This window comes from Hakea prostrata, chromosome 2 (assembly GCF_041222555.1).
Source record: "Hakea prostrata isolate BN-2017 chromosome 2, UWA_Hpros_2, whole genome shotgun sequence".
NCBI classification, from domain to species: domain Eukaryota; kingdom Viridiplantae; phylum Streptophyta; class Magnoliopsida; order Proteales; family Proteaceae; genus Hakea; species Hakea prostrata.
The window spans coordinates 5736039-5758526 of record NC_142601.1 but is presented as its reverse complement, the minus strand read 5'-3'; the positions used below and the strand labels follow the sequence as shown (position 1 = coordinate 5758526).

Here is a 22488-nt window from a genome sequence, read left to right as displayed (position 1 = left end):
ATGAGGCCATGTGGAATGAGGGTTAGTTAGGGTTATTTGAAATTATAAATAGAGGGATAATTGAGGGTTATAAATAGAGGGACAAGTGAGTAGAGAGGATATGGAATGTTTTATGAGAGTTGTTGGGACACCACTGTGAGGTGTGGGGGTGATTGGCACCATAGAAACCAGTGTTATCTTGTTATTTCTAATTATTCCCTCTTTTCTCTCTTCCCTCTTTCCCTCTATTTATTATATCAAATAACCCTAACTAACCCTAATAATATTTCCCAAAAATTCATACAAGAATGCAAGAAATAACAAGATAACACTGGTTTCTATGGTACCAGTCACCCTCACACCTCACAGTGGTGTCCCAACAACTCTCATAAAACATTCCATATCCTCTCTACTCACTTGTCCCTCTATTTATAACCCTCAATTATCCCTCTATTTATAATTTCAAATAACCCTAACTAACCCTCATTCCACATGGCCTCATCCCTAGGGTAACCCTAATTATTCCCTCTTTTCTCTCTTCCCTCTTTCCCTCTATTTAATATATCAAATAACCCTAACTAACCCTCATTCCACAAGGCCTCTCATCCTAGGGTCCTAACACTACCGGCCCCTCGAAAATCACCTTGTCCTCAAGGTGATGGAATTGTTGAAGTTTAGTCGTGTGATGGTGCCGCATAACCGTAGTTAATCAAAATCATCCTCCCAGGCTCAATAACACACCCACTGCTCAAAATCAGACTTGGAGCGTCTTTTTTTTTTTTTTTTTTTTGGCCTGCAACGAAATTAATCCCCATCGCACCACTGCATCTCAAGGAGCCTGCGTGCAGCTGTTGGAAGACGGTGGATTTTCCTCAGTCGCTGCAGCCCCAACCTTGCCGCCTCCCTTTCTATTCTGAAGTTCAGAGGTTGAAGACGATGAATTGCTGGTTTGGTCCGGTCAGTATTTGGTTCGGGTTGGTTTGGGTTTGGTTTGTTGACTTTAATGGTAATGAAAAGCAATGGGTGTTGGTGCAACGATTTGGGCCAGGCCCATATTAAATGTTTGAGGTGGGTGGGGTCCAAATATTTAAACCCAAGGGTGAAGAGAAATGGGTTGGATATTTGGTTAATAAAATACGATGGGCTAGGGTATAATGGGTCTGAGATTGGGCTACTGAGATAGGATGGGCTGGGGGTTAAGGAAATATGTGGGCCCAAGGTGGGTCTTTTAAATGGGAGTGTCTAAAGGCAGACCATGGGTTAAGAGAATTGGGCTGGAGATTGGGCTAATGAGGTAGGTTGGGCTTGGGGTGAATGAAATAGGTTGGGCCCAAGGGGGTTTTTTTGGGAACCAAGCGGCCCAATCTTTAAATGGAGTTCGTTTGGGCCCTATGAGTGAGAACAATCATACCTGAATGTGGCCCAAATTAGAGGAACTGTGGCTCTTAAGGAGTGAACCAAACCCATAAATCATTCTGGTGTGAACCAAACCAAACCCAAAAACCTTAAATCTCCATCTTCGTCTTCCTCTCCTACGAACAGCAGCTCTTGCCACCACTTGCTGGTTTCCAGCGATGGTCTCTGGCGTCTTTCGATCCCCCGCTTTCTTGCAAACCGGTGATCGAGCTACATCTTCCCTCGTTGCGGAATTAATCCGGTAGGTTTCAACAACGATTTCTCTCATTCTCTTCTTCTCTCTTTTCCAAATATGTCCTGCAACCACCGCAGTACTCGTTTGATCTCTTTCGGCGATTTCATTCGGCAGCCTTTTTGTCGGATGTGCTTGGTCTCCCATCTCGACCACTGTAATAGCTCCCATAACTTCTTCCTGGTTGTTTTCCAAAGTCACACACACATCTGTCACCTGGTCATCACCAAACTCAATCTGCAGGGCTTCTCTAAAACTTACCCAATCCAACTTCTGCCAAGACCTTGCATATACCCAATCAAGTGCATCGCCATCCAAATTCTCGAGAGCTATTCCGAGCCAATACTCACACTCAATTTGGTGTTGCCGGCAAAATTGCTCGACTTCTATTAACCACTCATGCGCTCTTCCATCACCAGAAAACATAGATAAAGCCATATCACCTCCCTGGATCGTTACAGCTCTAATACCAATTGATAAAACCCTAATAATATTTCCCAAAAATTCATACAAGAATGCAAGAAATAACAAGATAACACTGGTTTCTATGGTGCCAGTCACCCCCACACCTCACAGTGGTGTCCCAACAACTCTCATAAAACATTCCATATCCTCTCTACTCACTTGTCCCTCTATTTATAACCCTCAATTATCCCTCTATTTATAATTTCAAATAACCCTAACTAACCCTCATTCCACATGGCCTCATCCCTAAGGTAACCCTAATTATTCCCTCTTTTCTCTCTTCCCTCTTTCCCTCTATTTATTATATCAAATAACCCTAACTAACCCTCATTCCACAAGGCCTCTCATCCTAGGGTCCTTCACTCAATCCTATCTTCATCTTTTTGCTCCACGTTTGGTGATGCGTGACTTCCGTAGCCGGCAGTACTTCATCCTTCATTCGATACTTCTCAACCTGGTTGTTGTCTATCTCCAAATTTGATGTCAGTTGTCTCCCGTCGCTAAACTCACACCTCAGGGCTTTTTTGAATCCCGTCCAAGAAAATGCCGTCCAATTCTTGTGATAGATCTAGTCAAGTGCCTCTCCTTCTAGATGTTGGATCGCCACCGCCAACCACTGCTCTTCCTCGATCTGGTTCTCCCAGCAAAAGAGAAGAACCTCTAAAATCCATCTCTGAACTCCTCCTTTACCAAAAAACAAAGGTAGTGCCATCACCTCCCTGGATTGTTACAGCTCTGATACCAAATTTATTGAGGAACTGCTCAATAACCAATTCTCTTAACCCATGGTCTGCCTTTAGACACTACCCATTTAAAAGACTCACCTTGGGCCCAACATATTTCCTTAACCCCCAGCCCATCCTATCTCAGTAGCCCAATCTCAGACCCATTATACCCTAGCCCATCGTATTTTATTAACCAAATACCCAACCCATTTCTCTTCACCCTTGGGTTTAAATATTTGGACCCCACCCACCTCAAACATTTAATATGGGCCTGGCCCAAATCGTTGCACCAACACCCATTGCTTTTCATTACCATTAAAGTCAACAATCCAAACCCAAACCAACCCGAACCAAATACTGACCGGACCAAACCAGCAATTCATCGTCTTCAACCTCTGAACTTCAGAATAGAAAGGGAGGCGGCAAGGTTGGGGCTGCAGCGACTGAGGAAAATCCACCGTCTTCCAACAGCTGCACGCAGGCTCCTTGAGATGCAGTGGTGCGATGGGGATTAATTTCGTTGCAGGCCAAAAAAAAAAAAAAAAGACGCTCCAAGTCTGATTTTGAGCAGTGGGTGTGTTATTGAGCCAGGGAGGATGATTTTGATTCACTACGATTATGCGGCACCATCACACGACTAAACTTCAACAATTCCATCACCTTGAGGACAAGGTGATTTTCGAGGGGCCGGTAGTGTTAGGACCCTAGGATGAGAGGCCTTGTGGAATGAGGGTTAGTTAGGGTTATTTGATATAATAAATAGAGGGAAAGAGGGAAGAGAGAAAAGAGGGAATAATTAGGGTTACCCTAGGGATGAGGCCATGTGGAATGAGGGTTAGTTAGAGTTATTTGAAATTATAAATAGAGGGATAATTGAGGGTTATAAATAGAGGGACAAGTGAGTAGAGAGGATATGGAATGTTTTATGAGAGTTGTTGGGACACCATTGTGAGGTGTGGGGGTGACTGGCACCATAGAAACCAGTGTTATCTTGTTATTTCTTGCATTCTTGTATGAATTTTTGGGAAATATTATTAGGGTTTTATCAAACTCCTTTAATTAACTTTTTTAATCTTGTATTCATTTTTGTCAGTGTCTAAAATTTGCTAGTATGTACAGTATTATTTGCTTGATAAATATTGTATTTACTCTACCCAAAAAAAAAATAGTGTATTTACTAGCAGCTTCATGTTGCAGTTTTCTGAACTATTTTTGTCTTTATAGTACTGAGATTCGGATTTTTTTTTGGATGAATAAATAGTATTATTTAGATTCACACTTTCTTTGTTGGAGTATGTGCTTTGAGCTCTTATTTCCTTTTTTTGGCTTAGAACCCCGGTTCAATGGGGCGAAAAAAAAAAAAAAAAAAAAAAAATTGATTTTTGTGGTAAAAAACACAAAACCAGAGAATATGTGTTTTAAATAATTCACCCGGCATTTTGTTTTCCCCTCCCCCTCTTTTTTGTTTTTTCCCCCGCGAACCCCCCCCCCCGCGCTGGGGTGGCGGGGGTGTGTGGCGTTGTGTGGCCGGTGTCCTCCCGGCCCCACTTACATATCCCACACCTCCAGCTGTCCAGATGCACAACACACCCCAGCTGTCCAACAACCCAGCTGGCGACCCGCGGACCAAACAACTTCCCGCCTTTCTGAAAGATTATTTGCACTAACAAACTTCACGTTGTGGGAACAGATCTGGAGTAACCGACTCAAATTACTCTTTTCTTCTTTATTATAAATGTAATAGCTCAGCCATAGAGAAGGGATATGAAAGAAGTTATTCTCCAAAGTCCTCAAACTCCTCTACTCCTCTTCTAATTCTTCTGCAACTCCCCGTCTTCGTGTGCATCAATTTGGTCCGACCGCCGGAACTATGGCCGCGGAACCGAGCTCGAATGGCTGAAGAATTGTCGACAACAGCACAGCATCAACGGATCACACTACTCAAATTGGAGTCCTTCAGGAATCCATGAAGGAGCAGAAGACTGCATTAGCAGAACAACGACACACTTTAGCTGAGATTATGTCCAAATTAACTGCTATGGAAGGAAGAAGAATTCCGAGACACCAATTTCGGATAATCGTGGAATACCGGATCACCACCGGGATCCACAAATTCATTGTGCCCGCGATCCAAATGCGACCTGCGAGAGTAGATTTTCCGAAATTTGACGGAAATGATCCTGTCGGTTGGATTTTCCGAGCGGAGAAATTCTTTGGGTTTCATGGAATACCTGATGAGCAGCGACTCGATCTCGCATCGATCCACATGGAAGGTCTTGCTCTTCATTGGTTCCAATGGGTGAGCAAGGCAAAACTCTTCAATTCTTGGACCACCCTTGCTCGAGCAATGGAGATGCGATTTGGTCCTCAGATTATGAAGATCCACGAGCGCTTTATCTAAATTGGTACAAACTTCTACCGTCGTTGATTACCAAGCTCAATTTGAAGCTTTGGCTAATCGAGTAGATGGGCTACCAACAGATTTCCTGGTAAGCTGTTTCGTTTCTGGTCTTCGATCTGAAATCCGACACGAGGTAAAAGCATTTCGACCAGTAGAATTAATGGATGCAGTGATGCGGCGCGGTCGGGAGCAAAACAAACGGAGGCCAAACGTTCTTTCACGCGTACAACATCTGTACCGGTAAGATCTTCTACTCCCGCACCTCTTGCTTATATCAAAGGAACACGCCACCGGTGCAGAATCTGGAATACCCATCAAACGCATAACCTCAACGAGAGATGCAATCCCGTAGAGAAAGAGGGCTCTGCTATAATTGCGATGAGAAGTTTATTCCGGGACACGCCTGTAAGCAACGACAACTTTATCTATTAGAGTTTGATGCAGAAGATGAACCAGAATATTCAGAAAGAACGAACATACCTGATGACGAGTTAACCCATGCTATGGGCCCGATTCGAGAGATGTTTTCACTCATGGGAGTTCATTCACCAACTACATTACGGTTCACTGGGTTCATCTCAGGCCGTCCGGTTCAAGTACTAATTGATGGGGGGAGTACCCATAATTTCATCCGCAGCGAAATGGCCAGATATTTGGATCTAATGGTTGAAAAGGCACAAAACATATCAGTACTAATCGGTGATGGAAATAAGCTCACATGTGAAGGACTAGTGCAAGGTATGCCTATAACTCTTCAAAATTACTCTACTACCCTTGAAGCATATGTACTACCCATTTTTGGAGCGGATGTGATCTTAGGGGTCCAATGGATGGCAACCTTAGGACCCATTATCTTTGACTATCAACAGATGACCCTGCAATTCACAAAGGCTGACCGAACATTTATCCTTAATGGGGCTACAGACCACACTCCTACCCAATTACAACACCATGCTTTACGCAAGGCCTATGAGGCCCAGGATTTAGTGGTCCTCCTACGTCTTGAATTATCTCCACCTAATGAGCCCATCACTGAGATAGCCCAACAAGAACTCCATCTCCTATTGGACCGCTATTCCCATATTTTTAATGAACCCACTGGGCTTCCTCCACAAAGAGCCCATGATCACATAATCCATTTACACAAGGATGCCCAACCCGTAAACATCAAACCCTACCGCTACCCTCACTTTCAGAAAACAGAGATTGAACGGCAGGTCACGGCGATGCTGAGCAGCGGTGTAATACGGCCGAGCATCAGTCCCTTCTCATCGCCGGTGCTCCTTGTCAAGAAGAGAGATGGCACGTGGAGATTCTGCGTAGATTATCGCGGTCTTAACGCTATTACAATCCGAGACAGGTTTCCAATCCCCACTGCGGATGAACTGTTCGATGAACTCCATGGTGCTACCTTCTTCTCCAAGATTGATCTTAGAGCAGGATACCATCAAATTAGGGTGAGACCTGCAGATGTGGAGAAAACCGCGTTTCGAACACACGAAGGACACTACGAATTTCTTGTAATGCCCTTCGGTCTGTCAAATGCACCTTCGACCTTTCAAGCAGCCATGAATCACATTTTTCGGCAATACCTTCGCAAATTTGTCTTAATCTTCTTCGATGATCTCCTCATCTACAGCAAAACTTGGCTAGAACACCTGCACCATCTGGAAACCGTGTTAGGTACCTTACAGCAACAGCAATTATATGCTAAATTGAATAAGTGTTCCTTTGGAAGAAAAAAAGTGGATTACCTGGGACATATCGTATCTGGAGATGGTTTGTCTGTTGATCAAGCTAAAGTTGCAGCTGTACTCGATTGGCCTCTTCCACAGAATATAAAGGGCGTTCGCGGTTTTCTGGGCCTCACCGGCTATTACCGCCGCTTCATCAAAGGGTATGCTCAGCTTGCAACACCACTCACTCATCTGTTACGCAAAGGAAAATTCGAATGGAACAGCGTTGCAGAACAAGCTTTTCGAACATTACAACAACGGCTTGTTCACGCTCCCTTACTAGCCCTTCCAGATTTTACACAGCCCTTCGTCGTCGAAAGTGATGCTTCAGGAGAAGGAATCGGTGCAATTCTATCTCAGCAAGGGCATCCCATCTCTTACCACAGCCGGAAATTCTCTTCTCGACTACAGGCAGCTTCGGCTTATGTTCGCGAGATGTTTGCTATTACTCAGGCCATCTCCAAATGGCGGCAATATCTTCTGGGCAGTAAGTTCATCATCCGCACTGATCACCGTAGCCTTCGTGAACTGACAGCTCAAATAATTCAAACACCAGAGCAGCAGTTTTGGTTGAGCAAATTAATGGGATTTGAATTTGAGATACAATACAAACCAGGAAAAGATAATCAGGGTGCAGATGCCCTGTCTCGCATGCCTGAATTACAAAATCTCACAACCACCACTCCCTCACCGCTTTTCTTGGATCAGTTGCGTCATGAAACAGCCACTTCTTCTGAATTGCAGAATATATACAACAAAATACATACTGGGGATGAGGCATATCAACAGTATGAAGATCGTAATGGAGTCCTGCTCTACAAAGGACGCATCCCGCTTCCCTCTTCATCATCACTATGCACCGAATTCCTACGCGAATGTCATGATTCCCCAACGGGAGGCCAGGGCATATGCGAACCCCAGAGACTCACGGCAATGCCGGTGGAAGGGCGTCGCCAAAGAAGTTCGCCGTACGTGGTGCGAATTTGTCAACAAATCAAGATTCCCCCACAAACCCCGCGGCACCCAACCATACCCACCCGCACGGGTTTGGGAAGAAATCTCCATGGATTTCATACGGGACTCCGCTCTCAAGGTAAAACGGGTCTTGGTAGTGATTGACCGACTCACAAAGTATGGTCATTTTAGCCCCCGCCGACGAGGTTTAACGAGTCTTCAAGTGCGGAGGCTTTCTTCTCGGATGTAGTAAGACACCAGGCATCCCACGCCCATCGAGAGCAGAGATTCGTCCTCGGTCACTTTGGAAGGAGCTCCACCGTTGGGGGCACCACCGGCCAAGCACCGCCACACCCAGGACCGACGGGCAAACCGAGGTGCTCAATCGAACCCTCGAAATGTATCTGAGTTGTGCGATGCCCTCAACGATGGACTCGCACTTGGGGTGGGGAGCGTGGTATAACACGCAATCACCATGCCATCAACACACGCAAGGCCTGAGGGGCCACCACCGCTTGAGCCGATATCTCCCAGCACCCTAAGCTCGGGGCAACCCCAAACCAGACGGCCTCACTACCCGAAATCTAATTTAGTTCGTGCACAAGCTCGCAGAAGTCCAGGCGATAAGCACCGCCGAGATATGGAATTCCAAGTTGGGCGGTGGGTTTATGTCGCTCCAGCGTATCGCCAGCCCGTGCTAAACGCTCAACGCCAAGCTTGGAAGACGCTACTTTGGACCTTATAAGGTGCTTGAACGCATAGGAAAGGTCGCTCAGTGGACCTTCTGAAGGTTCGCAGTGCACTCTGTTTTTCATATTTCAATCCTCAAGCCTTGCGTTGGAACTCCTCCTCCATTTGCCACATCGCCACATCTTCCACCACCCGAAATCGCCGCAGCTATTCTACAAAAACGCAGGTTTTCATCCAAGGTGATCCCAAAATCCAGGTGTTAGTTCGGTGGGAGGGGATGTCTCTAGATGATGCAACGTGGGTTCTTTACACCGACTTTCAGCAGCAATTTCCTTTTTAACCTTGAGGACAAGGTTGTCAAACATGGGGGAGATAATGTTACATATCCCACACCTCCAGCGCAGTGAATACACACCCCCAGCTGTCCAACAACCCAGCTGGAGACACGACGGACCAAACAATTCCCGCCTTTCTGAAAGATTATTTGCACTAACAAACTTCACGTTGTGGGAACAGATCTGGAGTAACCGACTCAAATTACTCTTTTCTTCTTTATTATAAATGTAATAGCTCAGCCATAGAGAAGGGATATGAAAGAAGTTATTCTCCAAAGTCCCAAACCTCTCCTTTCTAATTCTTCTGACGGGGGGGCTCACATAATACGGAGGCAAAACAAGGGCGGGTCTCCGGGTTAGGGTTAAAGGGGGGGGGGGCGGGGGGGGGGGGGGGGGGGGGGGGGGTTTAAAAGGTTTGGGGGGGGGGGTTGGGTTTTGGGTGGTGGGGGTGGGGGTTAAATTTTGTTTTGTGAGGGGGTAATTAATATCATCGTCTAACAACACAGTTTTCAAATGCCTAGGCATCCAGAGTCCAGGCACCTTTTTTGGATGAGTTTCTTGGTCAGCTAGCTGTCTTCTTGGTGTCACCTTAGTTTTTAAAGCGAAACCCCCCCCCCCCACCCCCACACACACAAAAAAAGGAATGGTAACAATGGGTGCCAAAAGAAAGCTTGGGTTGCCCAGCACTCTGAGAAATACTTTTAATACACTACATGGTTACTTAGATGCATAGACAGAGAACCAGACATGTTTTGTATTTTTACATTTTCATGATCAAACATGCGTAAATTCTGGATAAATTGATCAGCTTTACTTGCTCAACTCGATTAACACTTGGACAATGCTAAGACACAAACACACACACGCCTGATCAAAAAAAAAAAAAAAAAAAATCGAGAATTACTGAGCATTAGTTTTTCTTTTTGTATATCTTGGGATCCTAGAAGCTTATTAGTATCCATTGAAAAGTTGTACCCCAGATATGGGCATGCCAGTCACATATCTCTAACATATCTTTAGGTCTTAAATGGTTGATAGTTTTAGGTATTCAAAAGTTATTGTTGTTATTCCTGGAACTAAGAAATTCGTGCTTTGACCTGATTCTATATTCATTTGAGCGCCTGAAGGCACAAAAGATTTATGCTTACAATCCAGGACCAACTTGGTCTTGTCTAATCCCAAGCTGGTACAGCTGAGTTTTGGTGATCAAAACTGAGTTTGGTGGTAAACAAACCTGTTCAGCTCTTTTTTTCTTCCGGTTGGGGGTTGGGGTGGGGGTTTCAATATATTATTGGTGGACTAGTTCTACTAATCATAAGTTTTCTCAGCTGAATTACCTGATCTGACCAGATGCTCAAACCATATGAAGGGCCTTCTGGGAGAACCTGACCCTCTTAGTATTGGTGCTAGCTAGCACTACAGCTAGTTCTTGAGAGGGAAGTTTCCCTCTCTTTTCTTCTTAATAATTCCTAGTTCTAGTGGGATTGGGTCCTAGTGATGTATCGCTGAAAGACCCCACAGCCCAGCCCAGCAGCGCAGGATAATTTTTCAACAGCAGGGGCATTTTGGTCATTTTGGAAAGTCCCAGTCAGGCCCAATTAGGTCTAGTTACAAGTAGATTTTATTTGGAGTTTACGATGTTCTTATTTTGTTATTTGAGTCTGTGTATGTGAAGTTACCAGGCCCAGCCCACAAAATCCATCGAGATTTAGAACACACACCAGCCCATTTCTGAATTCTGTCTGGGAGTATTTTGGCCATTTCACCCTCTCTTTTGGAACCCTACTAGGGCTGGTAAGATGCAGACTACTGTCAGGACTCCATATCTACTTCTATTGTTGATTTCGGTTTTGTTTTAGTCAATTTATTGAAGAGTCCCAGTCTGGGTAGGAGTCCAGTTAGAGAGGGATTCTGTTGATAAGTCTTATTCCCAAAGCCTTCCCATCTCTCAAACCTCTCCTCCAAATTGCAACCCCCCAACCCCCTTTGGAATTGTCACACCCTCCCCCTCCTTAACACTCTATCCCAAAACTAACCCTAATCAACCACTTGAAACCTAAAATCTGAAATCCTCATCTTCCTCCCCAAAACCCTAAAAACCTCATATCTCTCAATCCCCTACATTAATCCCCTTCCCCTTCTAGGATCACATCTGCCACCTTCCATCTAGTACTTGACCCTACCCCTAGCCATAAATACCCCCTAGAAACCCTAGAAAATTGAAACTCTAATTTTCCAAAACCCATGACTTCTAGAGTTCAAATATGAAATCAGACAGTAATCTTCAGGTTTGTATTTCATTCAACCTAAGCCTCTAAACCTTTGCTGAACCTAGTGTACCATCTCTAAACCTTTTAGGGATTAAAGTTGCTCACAACTAAAGGCATATTTCTACCCAAAGAAAGTATATCCTAGACTCTTTTTTTTTTTTTTTGGATGATTAAATAATTCATTACCAAAGAGAAGGAAATACAATAGCACAAGCGACAAGCCCGGACAAAGCTAGAAAAAGGCCTCATCTAACAAGCAACCTAAGAGGCATTGAGACTAGCAACTACAAGAGCAACAACTAAAGCAAACTAGATACACAAAGAGACCCAAGGTCAACAAAGAAGCAAACTAAAAGACAATGAGCCAAGCAACAATTTAAGGCATCAATAATAGCAAACTTGTTACACAGCACAAGTGACCCATAGCTAGACTAGAAACAACCATGGAAGTGTATCAAAGGGGCCCAGCTGAACCTTCGCAGTCTCCCAATCCATCGGAACAATTGGAAGCCTTCCTAGTAACAAAGCACAAGGACCAACGCACTAGCACCATAGAGGCAAGGGACGCAAGGGAATGCAATATCGCAAGATTGAGAAAAAGAACGAAGAGAGCAAATAAGATTCAAAACAAAATGGAGAGTTCAAAAAAGATAGCTCACAAAGCTTTCCCCCAAAGCCAAAGAAGCCATCAAAGGAACCCTCATCAAATTGGAGCGAACCTTGAAACAGGAAGCAAAGAGAAGGAGAAACGAAGTGAGAAGAAGAATTTGATATGGAGAGATCAACAACTGAGGCTCTCAAGCGTACCCCCAACACTGGAGAGGCCAAAGAGGAAAGAACCCTCGACGAAGTTAAGCCACGCTCAAACAGAAAGGGAGATAGGAGAAGAAATAGAGAGCGGATATGAGATCGAATTTGAGATTGGATCCGATTTGGAGAGAACAACAAAGAAACCCCTCAAGACTACCCCCCCGATGCCTAAGGAGCCAATGAGACCGGAACCCTCAACAAACACAGATGAACCTAAAATGGACAGACACGCTCAAGGTTTTTTTTCTTTTTCTTTTTTCGAGAAGAGGACAGAGGCCGCCAGAGGAAGAGAAGAGAGGAGGTGGAGAGGGAGATTGGATCGCAGAAACAGAAGGAGAAGTGGAGAATCAAAGGGAAGAACAAGATCAGCCAACCTCATGAGAGAACAGCGAGAGAAGGAGAAGCAAAGGGAGGAGAAGAAATAGAGGGAAGAGAGCTGATCTCAAATCTGAGATCAAGCTCGATCAAACCTCTGCAAAACAGGTAAAAGGGAGGAGCACGGAGCTCAGATTAGAGAGCTCGACAAAAAATCAGCAGAGACAGAGAGGAGACGTGGAGAGGGGGTGAGGGAAGAGAAGAGCAAGAGAAGAGAGAGGAGGATGAGGCAGAAAGTCGCTCCTCCTCTGGAAAGGCCAAACAAGAAGAAGAGTGAGAGAAGAAAGAGAGGAAGAGAGAGGGAGAGAGGGGAAGGAGGCGGAGAGACGCATAGAGGAGGACCGCTAGCATCTCTCCGCCTCCAGGAACGCCGGACGGAACCTAGAAGTCAACTGCCGGCTTCAACTTCTTCTTCTACTTAGAACCCTGGCAAGACCAGAGGCGAGCAGGCGTGGCAGCAGCAGCTGTAGCAACGACGCTTGAAGCTTCTAAGTTTCTACAGATCTGAAAAACGCTTGATGCTTTAGATCTCTGCCCCCGCCTTCGAATCAGATCGCCTTACTTCAGATCTCGACGCAGATCCAGGGCACAGATCTTGCTTCAACTAGAGAGGTTTGAACCGAAACTCCGGCAGGGAATGAAGGAGAGGAGGACCGGAGGTGAGGAACTCGTTGCAGTCGCCCTTCGTCGATCGTCGAACGTCACCCTACGCCCTTCATCGATCATCGAACGTCGCCCTACGCCCTTCGTCGAACGTTGAATGTTGATACCTAAGTTTAAGTTGTATCTCCTAGACTTACTACTTAAAATAGGCTTACTAGGTTGTCATCCAAATGATACTCCTCTAGAAGTTGCCAGTCAAGTACAAACGAGGGGAACATGTTGATAAAGCCTATATCAGCGGTTGATGGGAAAGCTAATCTACTCATCTCATATGTGACCTCACATTGTTGTTGCAGTTAGTATTGTTGGTCAGTTCATGCACGATTGGCATTCCAATCATATGTCTATTGTCTTCTAAATTTTTCATTATTTGAAATCATCTCCAGGTAAAGGTGTTCTTGTGTCCCTGTATGATCATTTTTACATTGAAGCCTACACTGGTACAAACTAGGGAGTTCACAAATGATTGGAAGTCCACCGCATGATATTGTACTTCTGTTGGAGGAATCAGATTACTTAGCAAAGTAAGAAGCAAAAAGTTGTTACATGGTCTAGTGAAGCTAAGTTTCAAGCTATAGCGCAAGGGGTTTGTGAGTTATTATGGTCCCAAGGCCTATTAAAAGACTTGGGTATGCCAGTTCCCCTTCCTATGATCCTTTATTGTGATAACAAAGTTACTATAAGTGTGTTGCCAATAAGCCAGTACAACATGACAAGACAAAGCACATGGAGATTGACATACATTTTATGAGAGTGAAGTTGGAAAGCGGAATAATGTGTATGTGTTCCATAAAGTCTGAAGATCAAATAGCAAATGTCTTCTCAAAAAGGTTACCTGGATGTATGTCTCATCCAACTTTGCCAAGCTTTTTGCATTTGAGGAGCAGGATAAAGGTAGTTGGCATCCTAATATTCTATTGAAAGGGGGGCTGTCGGTGAAATAACAAATTTTGCTGGAAGCCCCCATTTTCAAGGAAGAAATAAAGAGTTTGTGTTTGAAATGAGAGACTCACAATCTCCTGGTCCTAATGGGTCTGGGGCAAGATTCTGTAAGCATTTTTGGGACTTGGTAGGAGAGTAACTAATAGGAGTCATTTTGTGGTTCTATAACCAGTTGGTTATGCTTAACTCTATTAATTGATGTGAACAAGGGTCACCCCCTGGCCGAAACCCTGGATTGGGCCCCAAGGCCACTCCAAGGTGGCGCACCTACGGCTGGCCAAACCCTTAAAAGGGATATTTTGGTCAATTTCAGCCCTAACTAATTGCTGGAATTTAATTTCAGAATTTTAAATTTGACTTTCAGAGTCCAGCTTTATTTAAAAGTCTTAGGAGTAAAGTAGGACTCTTATAAGTCTTTTATTACAAGAAGAGTTCCTTTCCCTTATGTTGGAGTCTTATTGTCTTAGGGAATCTATTTTCAAGAAGATTCCATTTGTTGTTTAGTTTTAAGTTAAAGTCTTTTAATTGTCTGGTTGAGATTGATTGTAAGGGAGATCCTAAATTATGAAGGATTCCCAAGTAGGTCAAATCTTCAGTGGAGGCTATCACACTTGATGTTTGCAAAATACTTGATGATCTTTGTGAGGGCCTTTTACAAGTCGAACGTGGATAATTCAGGGGCCTTAGATGAGTTCACTGCCCACTCTAGATTACGTCCTAATAGGACTAAGTCATCTATTATTTTAGGGGGCCTCACCCAGAATAGCAGATTGTAACTATTGTAATTAACGAGTTCTTCTGAAACTTACATATTAGTTAGCTTGGTGTGGCTTTGTTTTTATGCAAGTCATTTGGAGGAGATCATGGAGCCATCTTGGACAAGGTGAGAATGCGGAAAGCTAGATTCCTTTCTTATGCAGGAAGGTTGCAGTTCCTATCCTCAGTGCTCCATGCCTCCAAGGGTGCCATAGTTATTGATCTGCCTAGAAATGTGATAAAAAAAGTTGGAGTTGACCTATGTTCAGTCCCTCTCTAGAATCGAAATTGTATTTTCTATGATGGGATGCGGTGTGTAAGGGATAGAAGGAAGGTGGATTAGGGGTTCGTCAAATAAAGGACTTTAACACCGTAGGTATCCTACTGGTGGATTGCTTCCAAGGAGAGTGTATGGGTCCATTGGGTGTATGGTAGAAACCTTAAACAAGAATCCATATCGACAGTTAAACCTATTGCTAACTATTCTTGGGTTTGGCAAAAGGTTCTGAAATGCAGGGATACGGCAAAAACATACAACACATTATTGGTGATGGAAAGTGGACTTGTCTGTGGCTGGTTAATTGGCACCCTGAAGATATGTTGATTAAGCACAATCTGGCTGTGACGTGAGGTGTTAGTGAATGGAGATGGTAAGTTTCTCATTAACGGAAGGTGGACAAGTTGTATAGGATGATAGCAACTTCAATGGATGTATGGAGAGGCTTACCGCTAGTAGAAAGGATTCGTCATACTGAGGCGGAAATTCTGGTGTGTAGAGGGACTGCCACAGGTTTGTTCCCCACCAAATCAGCTTGGGATATCCGTTAGAAAGCACAGAGGTGAGTTGGTGTTAAGTGATGTCTGAGAATTTTTGGGTTTTCAGGGATAAAATTAGGACTGCAGCAGAGTAAATTGCAGCCGTTGTGGATGATGTGAAGGTCAAATGTACTGCTTTGTGTATTGCTAGTGAGTATACTGCTCGAGCTGCTTATATAGCTGAGGAGGGAAACATTGATGTATTTGGAAGACTAGGGTTCCATAGGCTTGTTCATGGATTAGCCCTTCTACAAATTTGAGCTCTTTACACTGCGATACAGCATTTTCAAAGTCAAGAACTACTTATGGTGGGTGCTAAGTACTAAATCTGGCAGTCCTATTATTGCATATGCTAGTAGAGGGGAAGAGCTATTGGTCTTGGCAATGGAATTGCAAGCCATACTTAAGAGGGATTCAAATTTGCATTCAAGAATGGTATTTGGAGGTCTCAGATCTAAGTCTAAACTGGCAGTGGATATTCTTAATTGGACTATCCAAAGGCCTTCGAAGTGTCAAGCTATAGAAGGGAGAATTTTGGAAGAGATTGCTTGGTCAACAGAGGTGGTCTCTTGCCATGTGAGGGGAACAGAAATAGCCAGCATATTACATGAAAGGGGTCAGCTTAGGCAGCAACAAGTGTGGTGGGATCCTATTCAATTCCCTAGAGAGCTAGTTGAGCTGATTCAAAGTGATCCTGCAACACATGGTTATTACAGATTGTAATTGGGTTTATTTTCCTACTTGGGTTACTGGTTAGGAGGGAATGCCCTTCTTGTCTGGATTCTCCTTACCCTCTTTCTTAGGGTGTTCTAGGAGGATGCCTTCTTTGTAAATTTTTATTTTTAATATAAATCTTATAAAAAAAAATGTTGGGCATGTGTGATATCTATGCCAAATTGAGAGGTGTTGTGAAGGGCATTTTGGGGAGAACCTATCGCTCTTGACATTGGGGCTAGCTAGCACTAGTGCTGGTTCTCGAGAGGGAAGTTTCCCTCTCCTTTCATCTTAATAGTTTCTCATTCTAGTGGGATTGGGTCCTAGTGTTCCTAGTAGGAGTGATCTTTTTCCCTGTTTTTCTTCTCCTTCTCAGCTTGAAATTCCATTTCCTACTCAGAGTAGGTTTGCCTTTGTTGTAAACTGTAAATTGCCCGTTGGATCTATGAATGAAATAACATTTTTCAACTAATAAGCTCTCTATACTTAAAACATTGTTATATTATGTATAATGATTGTTTTTCGATGTCTGTAAAAATGCAGTTCAGTCAGCTTGGATTCCTGTACTAACTTTGAAGCACAATGTAATAAATAGTGAATGAGATGGAATTTTTTTAATAGAATGTCGTTATACTTTTAAGAAAATAGAAACAAAATCTGAGTTTTTGTATTACTCTTGCTGAGTTACTGCATGTAAAAGTGACCAAATGTAGCTTATATCTCCTGTAAGTTATTCTCTTCACGACTGAACCTTCAGACTCTTGTGCCCAATAAAATAAAATAAAACCCTCAAATTCTGTTTACTTTGACTTGTGTTTTCCTTTTCCTCTCTTTGTTTTCTGGATGTCAATGACATAAAAAAGTTAGATGAATGAAGTTAATGACGATTTTTTTTTCTGGATGAACTAATGACAAGATTTAAAAAGCTTAATCTCCATTTTGTAGGTATGTGTTGGATTCTCAAACTGCTGCCCCTCTTACTCTGTCTATGCTGGAGGTGATGCATGAACTGCATTTTGAATCTTTTAGAATGTCTCCAGATTTTCTCAAAAACATTTATTTATTTCACAGGATATGCTTAGTTCTCCAAGGTTGGCTTGTAAGGTTCGTGCTTTTGATTTGATTTTAAACCTTGGGGTTCATGCTCATCTGCTGGAGCCTATGTTACCTGATGATTCTGCTACAATTGAAGAAGAATCCTCGCAAGAATCATATATTAATAATGAAGGACAGCTTGCAGCTCAAGCAAAAAACAATATACATTCTACCAAGCAGAGTGTAACAGCCTCTGCCATTGAAAGTTTTGAGTCATGGCTCCTGAGCATTCTGTATGAGGTTCTTCTTCTGCTTGTGCAGGTACACTTTTCTGACCTTGTTGTGTACTAAGCATTTCCCAGCTTCATGAATTGAATAAATGGGCCCTCTAACTTAGCAATATAGTCATGTAGCTTTCATACGGCACCCGTCATCATTTAAAATCTTATAAGGGCTTATTTTCTCCATGAAATTCTCGATCTTAGTCTTCATTTTTCAGCAGATGATATCATGGTATAAATTCTTTCAAAACCATCGAAACCACGTCACGCTTTTTAACAGATGAAACTACTATGACCCTAGACTTCTTAGGAACAACTTAGACTAGGCTAACCCACTGGCTATCTGATATGGGATAAATAATCCCATTATCCATACATTTTAACACTTCTTTGTGAATGGCTTCTTTCATCACAGGATTAGCCCTTCTTTGGGGTTCCCTAAAGGGTTTGGATCCATTATTCAAATTATATGATGTTAAACTATGGAGAGACTAACTCCTTTAATGTCGGCCATTTGCCAACCTATGGCCTCTTGATTGTCTCTAAGCAAACTAAGAAGCTCATCCTCTTGGTCTTTGGTAAGATCAGAGGCAATGATTACATGAAGAGTTTTATTGAGGCCTAGAAAGCATACCGAAGAGTTGAAGGCAAAGGTTTCAATTCAAGTTGGGGGGCCTCAACCACAAATAGGACAGGAAGATTTCTAGACAACTTACCTAGTGGTTCATTAAATTGTTACAAGCTCATCATATCAGGAAAAAAATCACTCCTTATATCCTCTAGTTCTTCGAAACAAGTGTAAAAATCATCCTCAAAACCTTTCTTAAGGGAGAAATCAATATCATCAAAAATGCTTTGCAACATACTAATATTCTCATAAAAGTTTGGTTGTTTCCCCAGCCTAAAGACATTGAACTCAACGAATGTATTCCTAAATGATAATCTTAAAAGGCCATTTCGACAATTAATAAGGGCATTGCCTGTAGCTAAAAACGGTCTCCCTAATATCACAGGAATTTGGTCCTTTAGATTTTTAACTGGATGTGCATCTAAGACAATGAAATCAACAGGAAAAACAAATTCTCCTACTCAAATTAACACATCTTCAATTATTCCATGGGGTATTTTAGCAAACCTATCAGCCAACTGAAGAAAAACCAAGGTTGGTTTGAGTTCCCCAAGACTCAATTGTTTATAGACAGTATATGGCAATAAATTAACACTAGCACCCAAGTCTAGTAAAGCATCCTCTATTTTTTTATCACCAATAACACATGGAATTGTTGGACATCCTAGATCTTTATACTTAACTGGGAGTTGTTCTGAGAGGATTGAACTCACATTTTCTATTAGAAAGGCCTTCTTTGGAACATTCGTGGTTCTCTTTTGAGTACACAAGTCTTTAAGCACCTTAGCATAAGAAGGGACTTGAGAAATGGCATCTAAAAGTGGAATGTTGACACTCACATTTTTCGAAAACTTCTAGAATTTTCTCAACATTTGCATTCCTCTTATTACTTGCTAATCGGCTAAGAAAAGGGTCCTTAGGTACATAAGGTCTCGCATTTGAAATTTTCTCTTTTATCAGGGTTTCAGACAATGATTCATCAAACTTAGGTACCTCTAAGGAAATTGGTTCATCCTTAACTTCTAAAGGTTCCTCAGACAAACCCTCATTAGGAGACATTTGAACATTCTCCTCATCACGATGGTCATTAATTTTGCTCTAGTCAGTAATATGAGATTCACCTATTAAATACCCTTCTCCACTTCTTAATGCATACACAGAAGTAATTGGCTCTAAAGAAGAAGAGGTGGTTTCAAATTGGTTGACTTAATTTGGTAAATTTGGTGGTCTTTGTTGAATCTAAGTCCTAGGATTTAACTCAGGCTGGCTAGGCATTTTACCTTTTTCTCACTCAGACAAAGCACTTACGAGAGTGAAAAAATTTGTTTTTTCATATTATGCCTAGAAGTCATGAAGGTGCTGGAAAATACTTCTATATTCTTCTCTAAGATAGAAAGACAAGAAAACTCTGGATTATTATCTCTATTAGAATCAGGTGGTGATTGATTTTGTGCAATATGAGGCATATGAGGCACAATAAGTGGATTGACTGGCCTAGCAAAATTGGCATTCTGAAAATTTGGGGCTTGAGAGAACTGAACATTTTGATTATGAGAAAATTGTGCACTTTGTTTTCTAGGGGCATAAAATTGATTTTGTGTGGAATAATTACTTAATCCATTTTGGTTTGTCCTTGAGACCATAAAAAGTTGGATGATTCTTCCACCCATGATTGTACGTGTTACTGTACGGGTTTGGAAACATCACACTGACATTTTCATGTTGGCCTCCAAAATAGCTAGGGCATTCATTAATTACATGTGTAAGGGAGACTAACACCATGCATACACAACAATAGATTTGTTAATAAAATGTGTTTGACTTGGTGGTGGTGGTGGTGCAACTTTTACTACTAAAGTCTCTTAACTTTTTCAAAAGACTATCTATTTGTGCATCCTTATGAACTTGGCTATCAACAAAATATCCCCTACTGGTCCTTTCAGATTCTTGGGTCGACTCCCATTCTCTAGTTCTATCTGCTAAGTCTAAAAATAATACCCAAGCTTTGGAATCATCAATGGACGATGTAAATCTTGTGGGGCACATAGATTCCAAAAGTTGCTTAGTTTGATAATCGATACCCTCAAATTATTTGGCATAAATGCCATAATTCTAAACCGTGGTGAGGGCATTCTTAGAGGAGGCTTTGGAACCTCTCCATTACCTTAACAAAGGACTCATTAGGTTTTTGACGAAATTGAAGAATGTCATTTCTTATTTTATTCATCTTGGAAAAAGGAAAGAATTTCTTCAAGAATAGGACAATGAATTTTTCCCATGTGGTAATGTTATCCAGAGGTAAGCTATAAAGCCATTTTTGGTTTGGTCCTTTAATGCAAATGTTATCAACCATAGTCTTACAGCATCATCAGTGAGTTGTTGCACTTTCATAAGGACACGAACCTCCTCAAACTCCCTAGGAACAAATACGCATCTTGATCAGGTAACACATGAAATTGGGGTAATATAGACAAATAATAAGGTTTAAGTTCAAAATTATTACCCCTCACGTCAGGTAAACATATACAGGAGGGTTGTGCAGATCGAGTTGGATAAAATCTATCTCTAAGACTCTTAGGTGGAGGTATGTCTCCCATGGTCAAGGTAGATACTCGGACAAGTTGATTGGTGGACTCACGAGTTCAGACATGCATGCACTAACCACCTAATGCAATTAAAGGCTCTTAAGAAAGAATGAGTTTTTTAAGTAACTAAAGAAGAAAATGAAGTGGTGCTTATCCATGCTGTCCTCCAATCCTCCTACCTTTATTGGTGTGGTATTTTCTCCCTTCCCAAATCCATCATCCACTCTTTGGAGTCTTTATTCTGTGCCTTCCTCTGGAAAGGACAGGAAGTTTCCCGTTTCCTACACCCTATCTGTTGGAAGGACATTTGTCGTCCAAAATCTGAAGGAGGTCTTGGAATTCGCCGAATTCTTGACATGAATTTGGCCTGTCTCATGAAACTCATTTGGAAGATTGCCTCCAAGCATGACTCTATTTGGGTTTCCTAGGTCTATTCCTATCTCCTTAAGTCTGATTCTCTCTGGACTGTCCCACCCCCTCTAACCCCTCATGGATCTGGAGGAAGCTTCTTCTCCTCCATGGTCGTGCTCTCTTTGCTATTTTTGTCCGCGTTTCCACTGGCTCCACTACTTCCTTTTGGCTCAATCCCTGGCATCCGATGGGTATATTGTTCTCCCTCCTTGGCCCTAGAACTGTTTATGATACCCGCATCCCTAAATCCACTCCCCTCTCCACCTTTATCTCTGTTGGCTCTTGGTCTTCTTGCCCACACCCAAGTCTCACACAGGTTTGGAATTCCCTCCCCCCCCCTTTCATCCACCGATGCCGATTGCATCACTTGGCTTCACCCTTCTACCACTTCCTTCACCATTGCCTCAGCTTGGAATCTCCTTCGACCCCATCCCCCCCCCGGTCCTTTGGACCCCCCTTGTTTGGCTCAAAGGTCATATCCCCCGCCACTCCCTCACCCTTTGGAGAGCCCTCAATCTTGCTCTCCCTACCCAAGCATTTCTCATTAGCCGTCATAGACCCGCTAACCCCAATTGTACCCTATGTTGGAATAATTTAGAGGACCTTGACCACCTTTTTTTTTCTTTTTTTTGTTGCCCGCTTTCCCGCTCAGTTTGGACCCTTGCTATGGCTTCCATTTGGCCCAGATCACGACGTTCTCTTGGTTTTGCCCGAGATTGGAATTGGATCCTACGCAGTTTTGCCGAGAACTCTATATGCTACCTAGTGGGTAAGCTTGTCTTTGCCGCCACTGTCCATCATCTTTGGTGGGAGCTTAACTTGCGAAGATGGACTTCCAAATCCAGATCTTGAGATAGGATTTGGAATGCCATCTATTTTGACGTTTCTTCTAGACTTTTATCTATCCCCCACCCCCCTGTTGTTGACTCTCCAAGAAATAGGCTTATTATTAGTTCTTGGAGTCTCACTTCTTCTTTTCAACCCCTCTGATTGGGCTTCCCTTTGTACATGTGCTTTCAGTAATTTATTTTATTATTCATTCAAAAGAAAAAGAAGAAAATAATAAAAACAAAAACAAAAGGGGAAATAATGAATTTCTCCACCACAAATATTGAAACAATGATTCCAAAGCCATTAGGTTGCCGTATAACTGAGCATTGTATAGGTTTGACAGCAAGGGAATCCGTATAGTCTTCGGAGCCACCTACAATCGAATCCTAGGGATTTTGCAGTAGAGTGGAGACTACTATACGTTTTTGTTTCTACTCT

General features: G+C 42.7%; 1 protein-coding gene and 1 non-coding gene across 2 annotated transcripts in view; both read left to right on the top strand.

Annotated features, from left to right (window-relative positions):
- The window catches only part of LOC149023465 (uncharacterized), a 123353-nt gene that overhangs the window by 63230 nt on the left and 37635 nt on the right, over positions 1-22488 (top strand). The window contains exons 7-8 of the mRNA XM_089144000.1: positions 17225-17276; positions 17351-17635. Of these exons, the coding sequence (XP_089000126.1) occupies positions 17225-17276; positions 17351-17635 (337 nt within the window). The remainder of the gene's footprint in view (positions 1-17224; positions 17277-17350; positions 17636-22488) is intronic.
- Positions 20338-20444, top strand: LOC149023466 (small nucleolar RNA R71). Its single transcript, XR_016171915.1, has one exon. It is a non-coding gene; the product is annotated as a small nucleolar RNA R71 (small nucleolar RNA).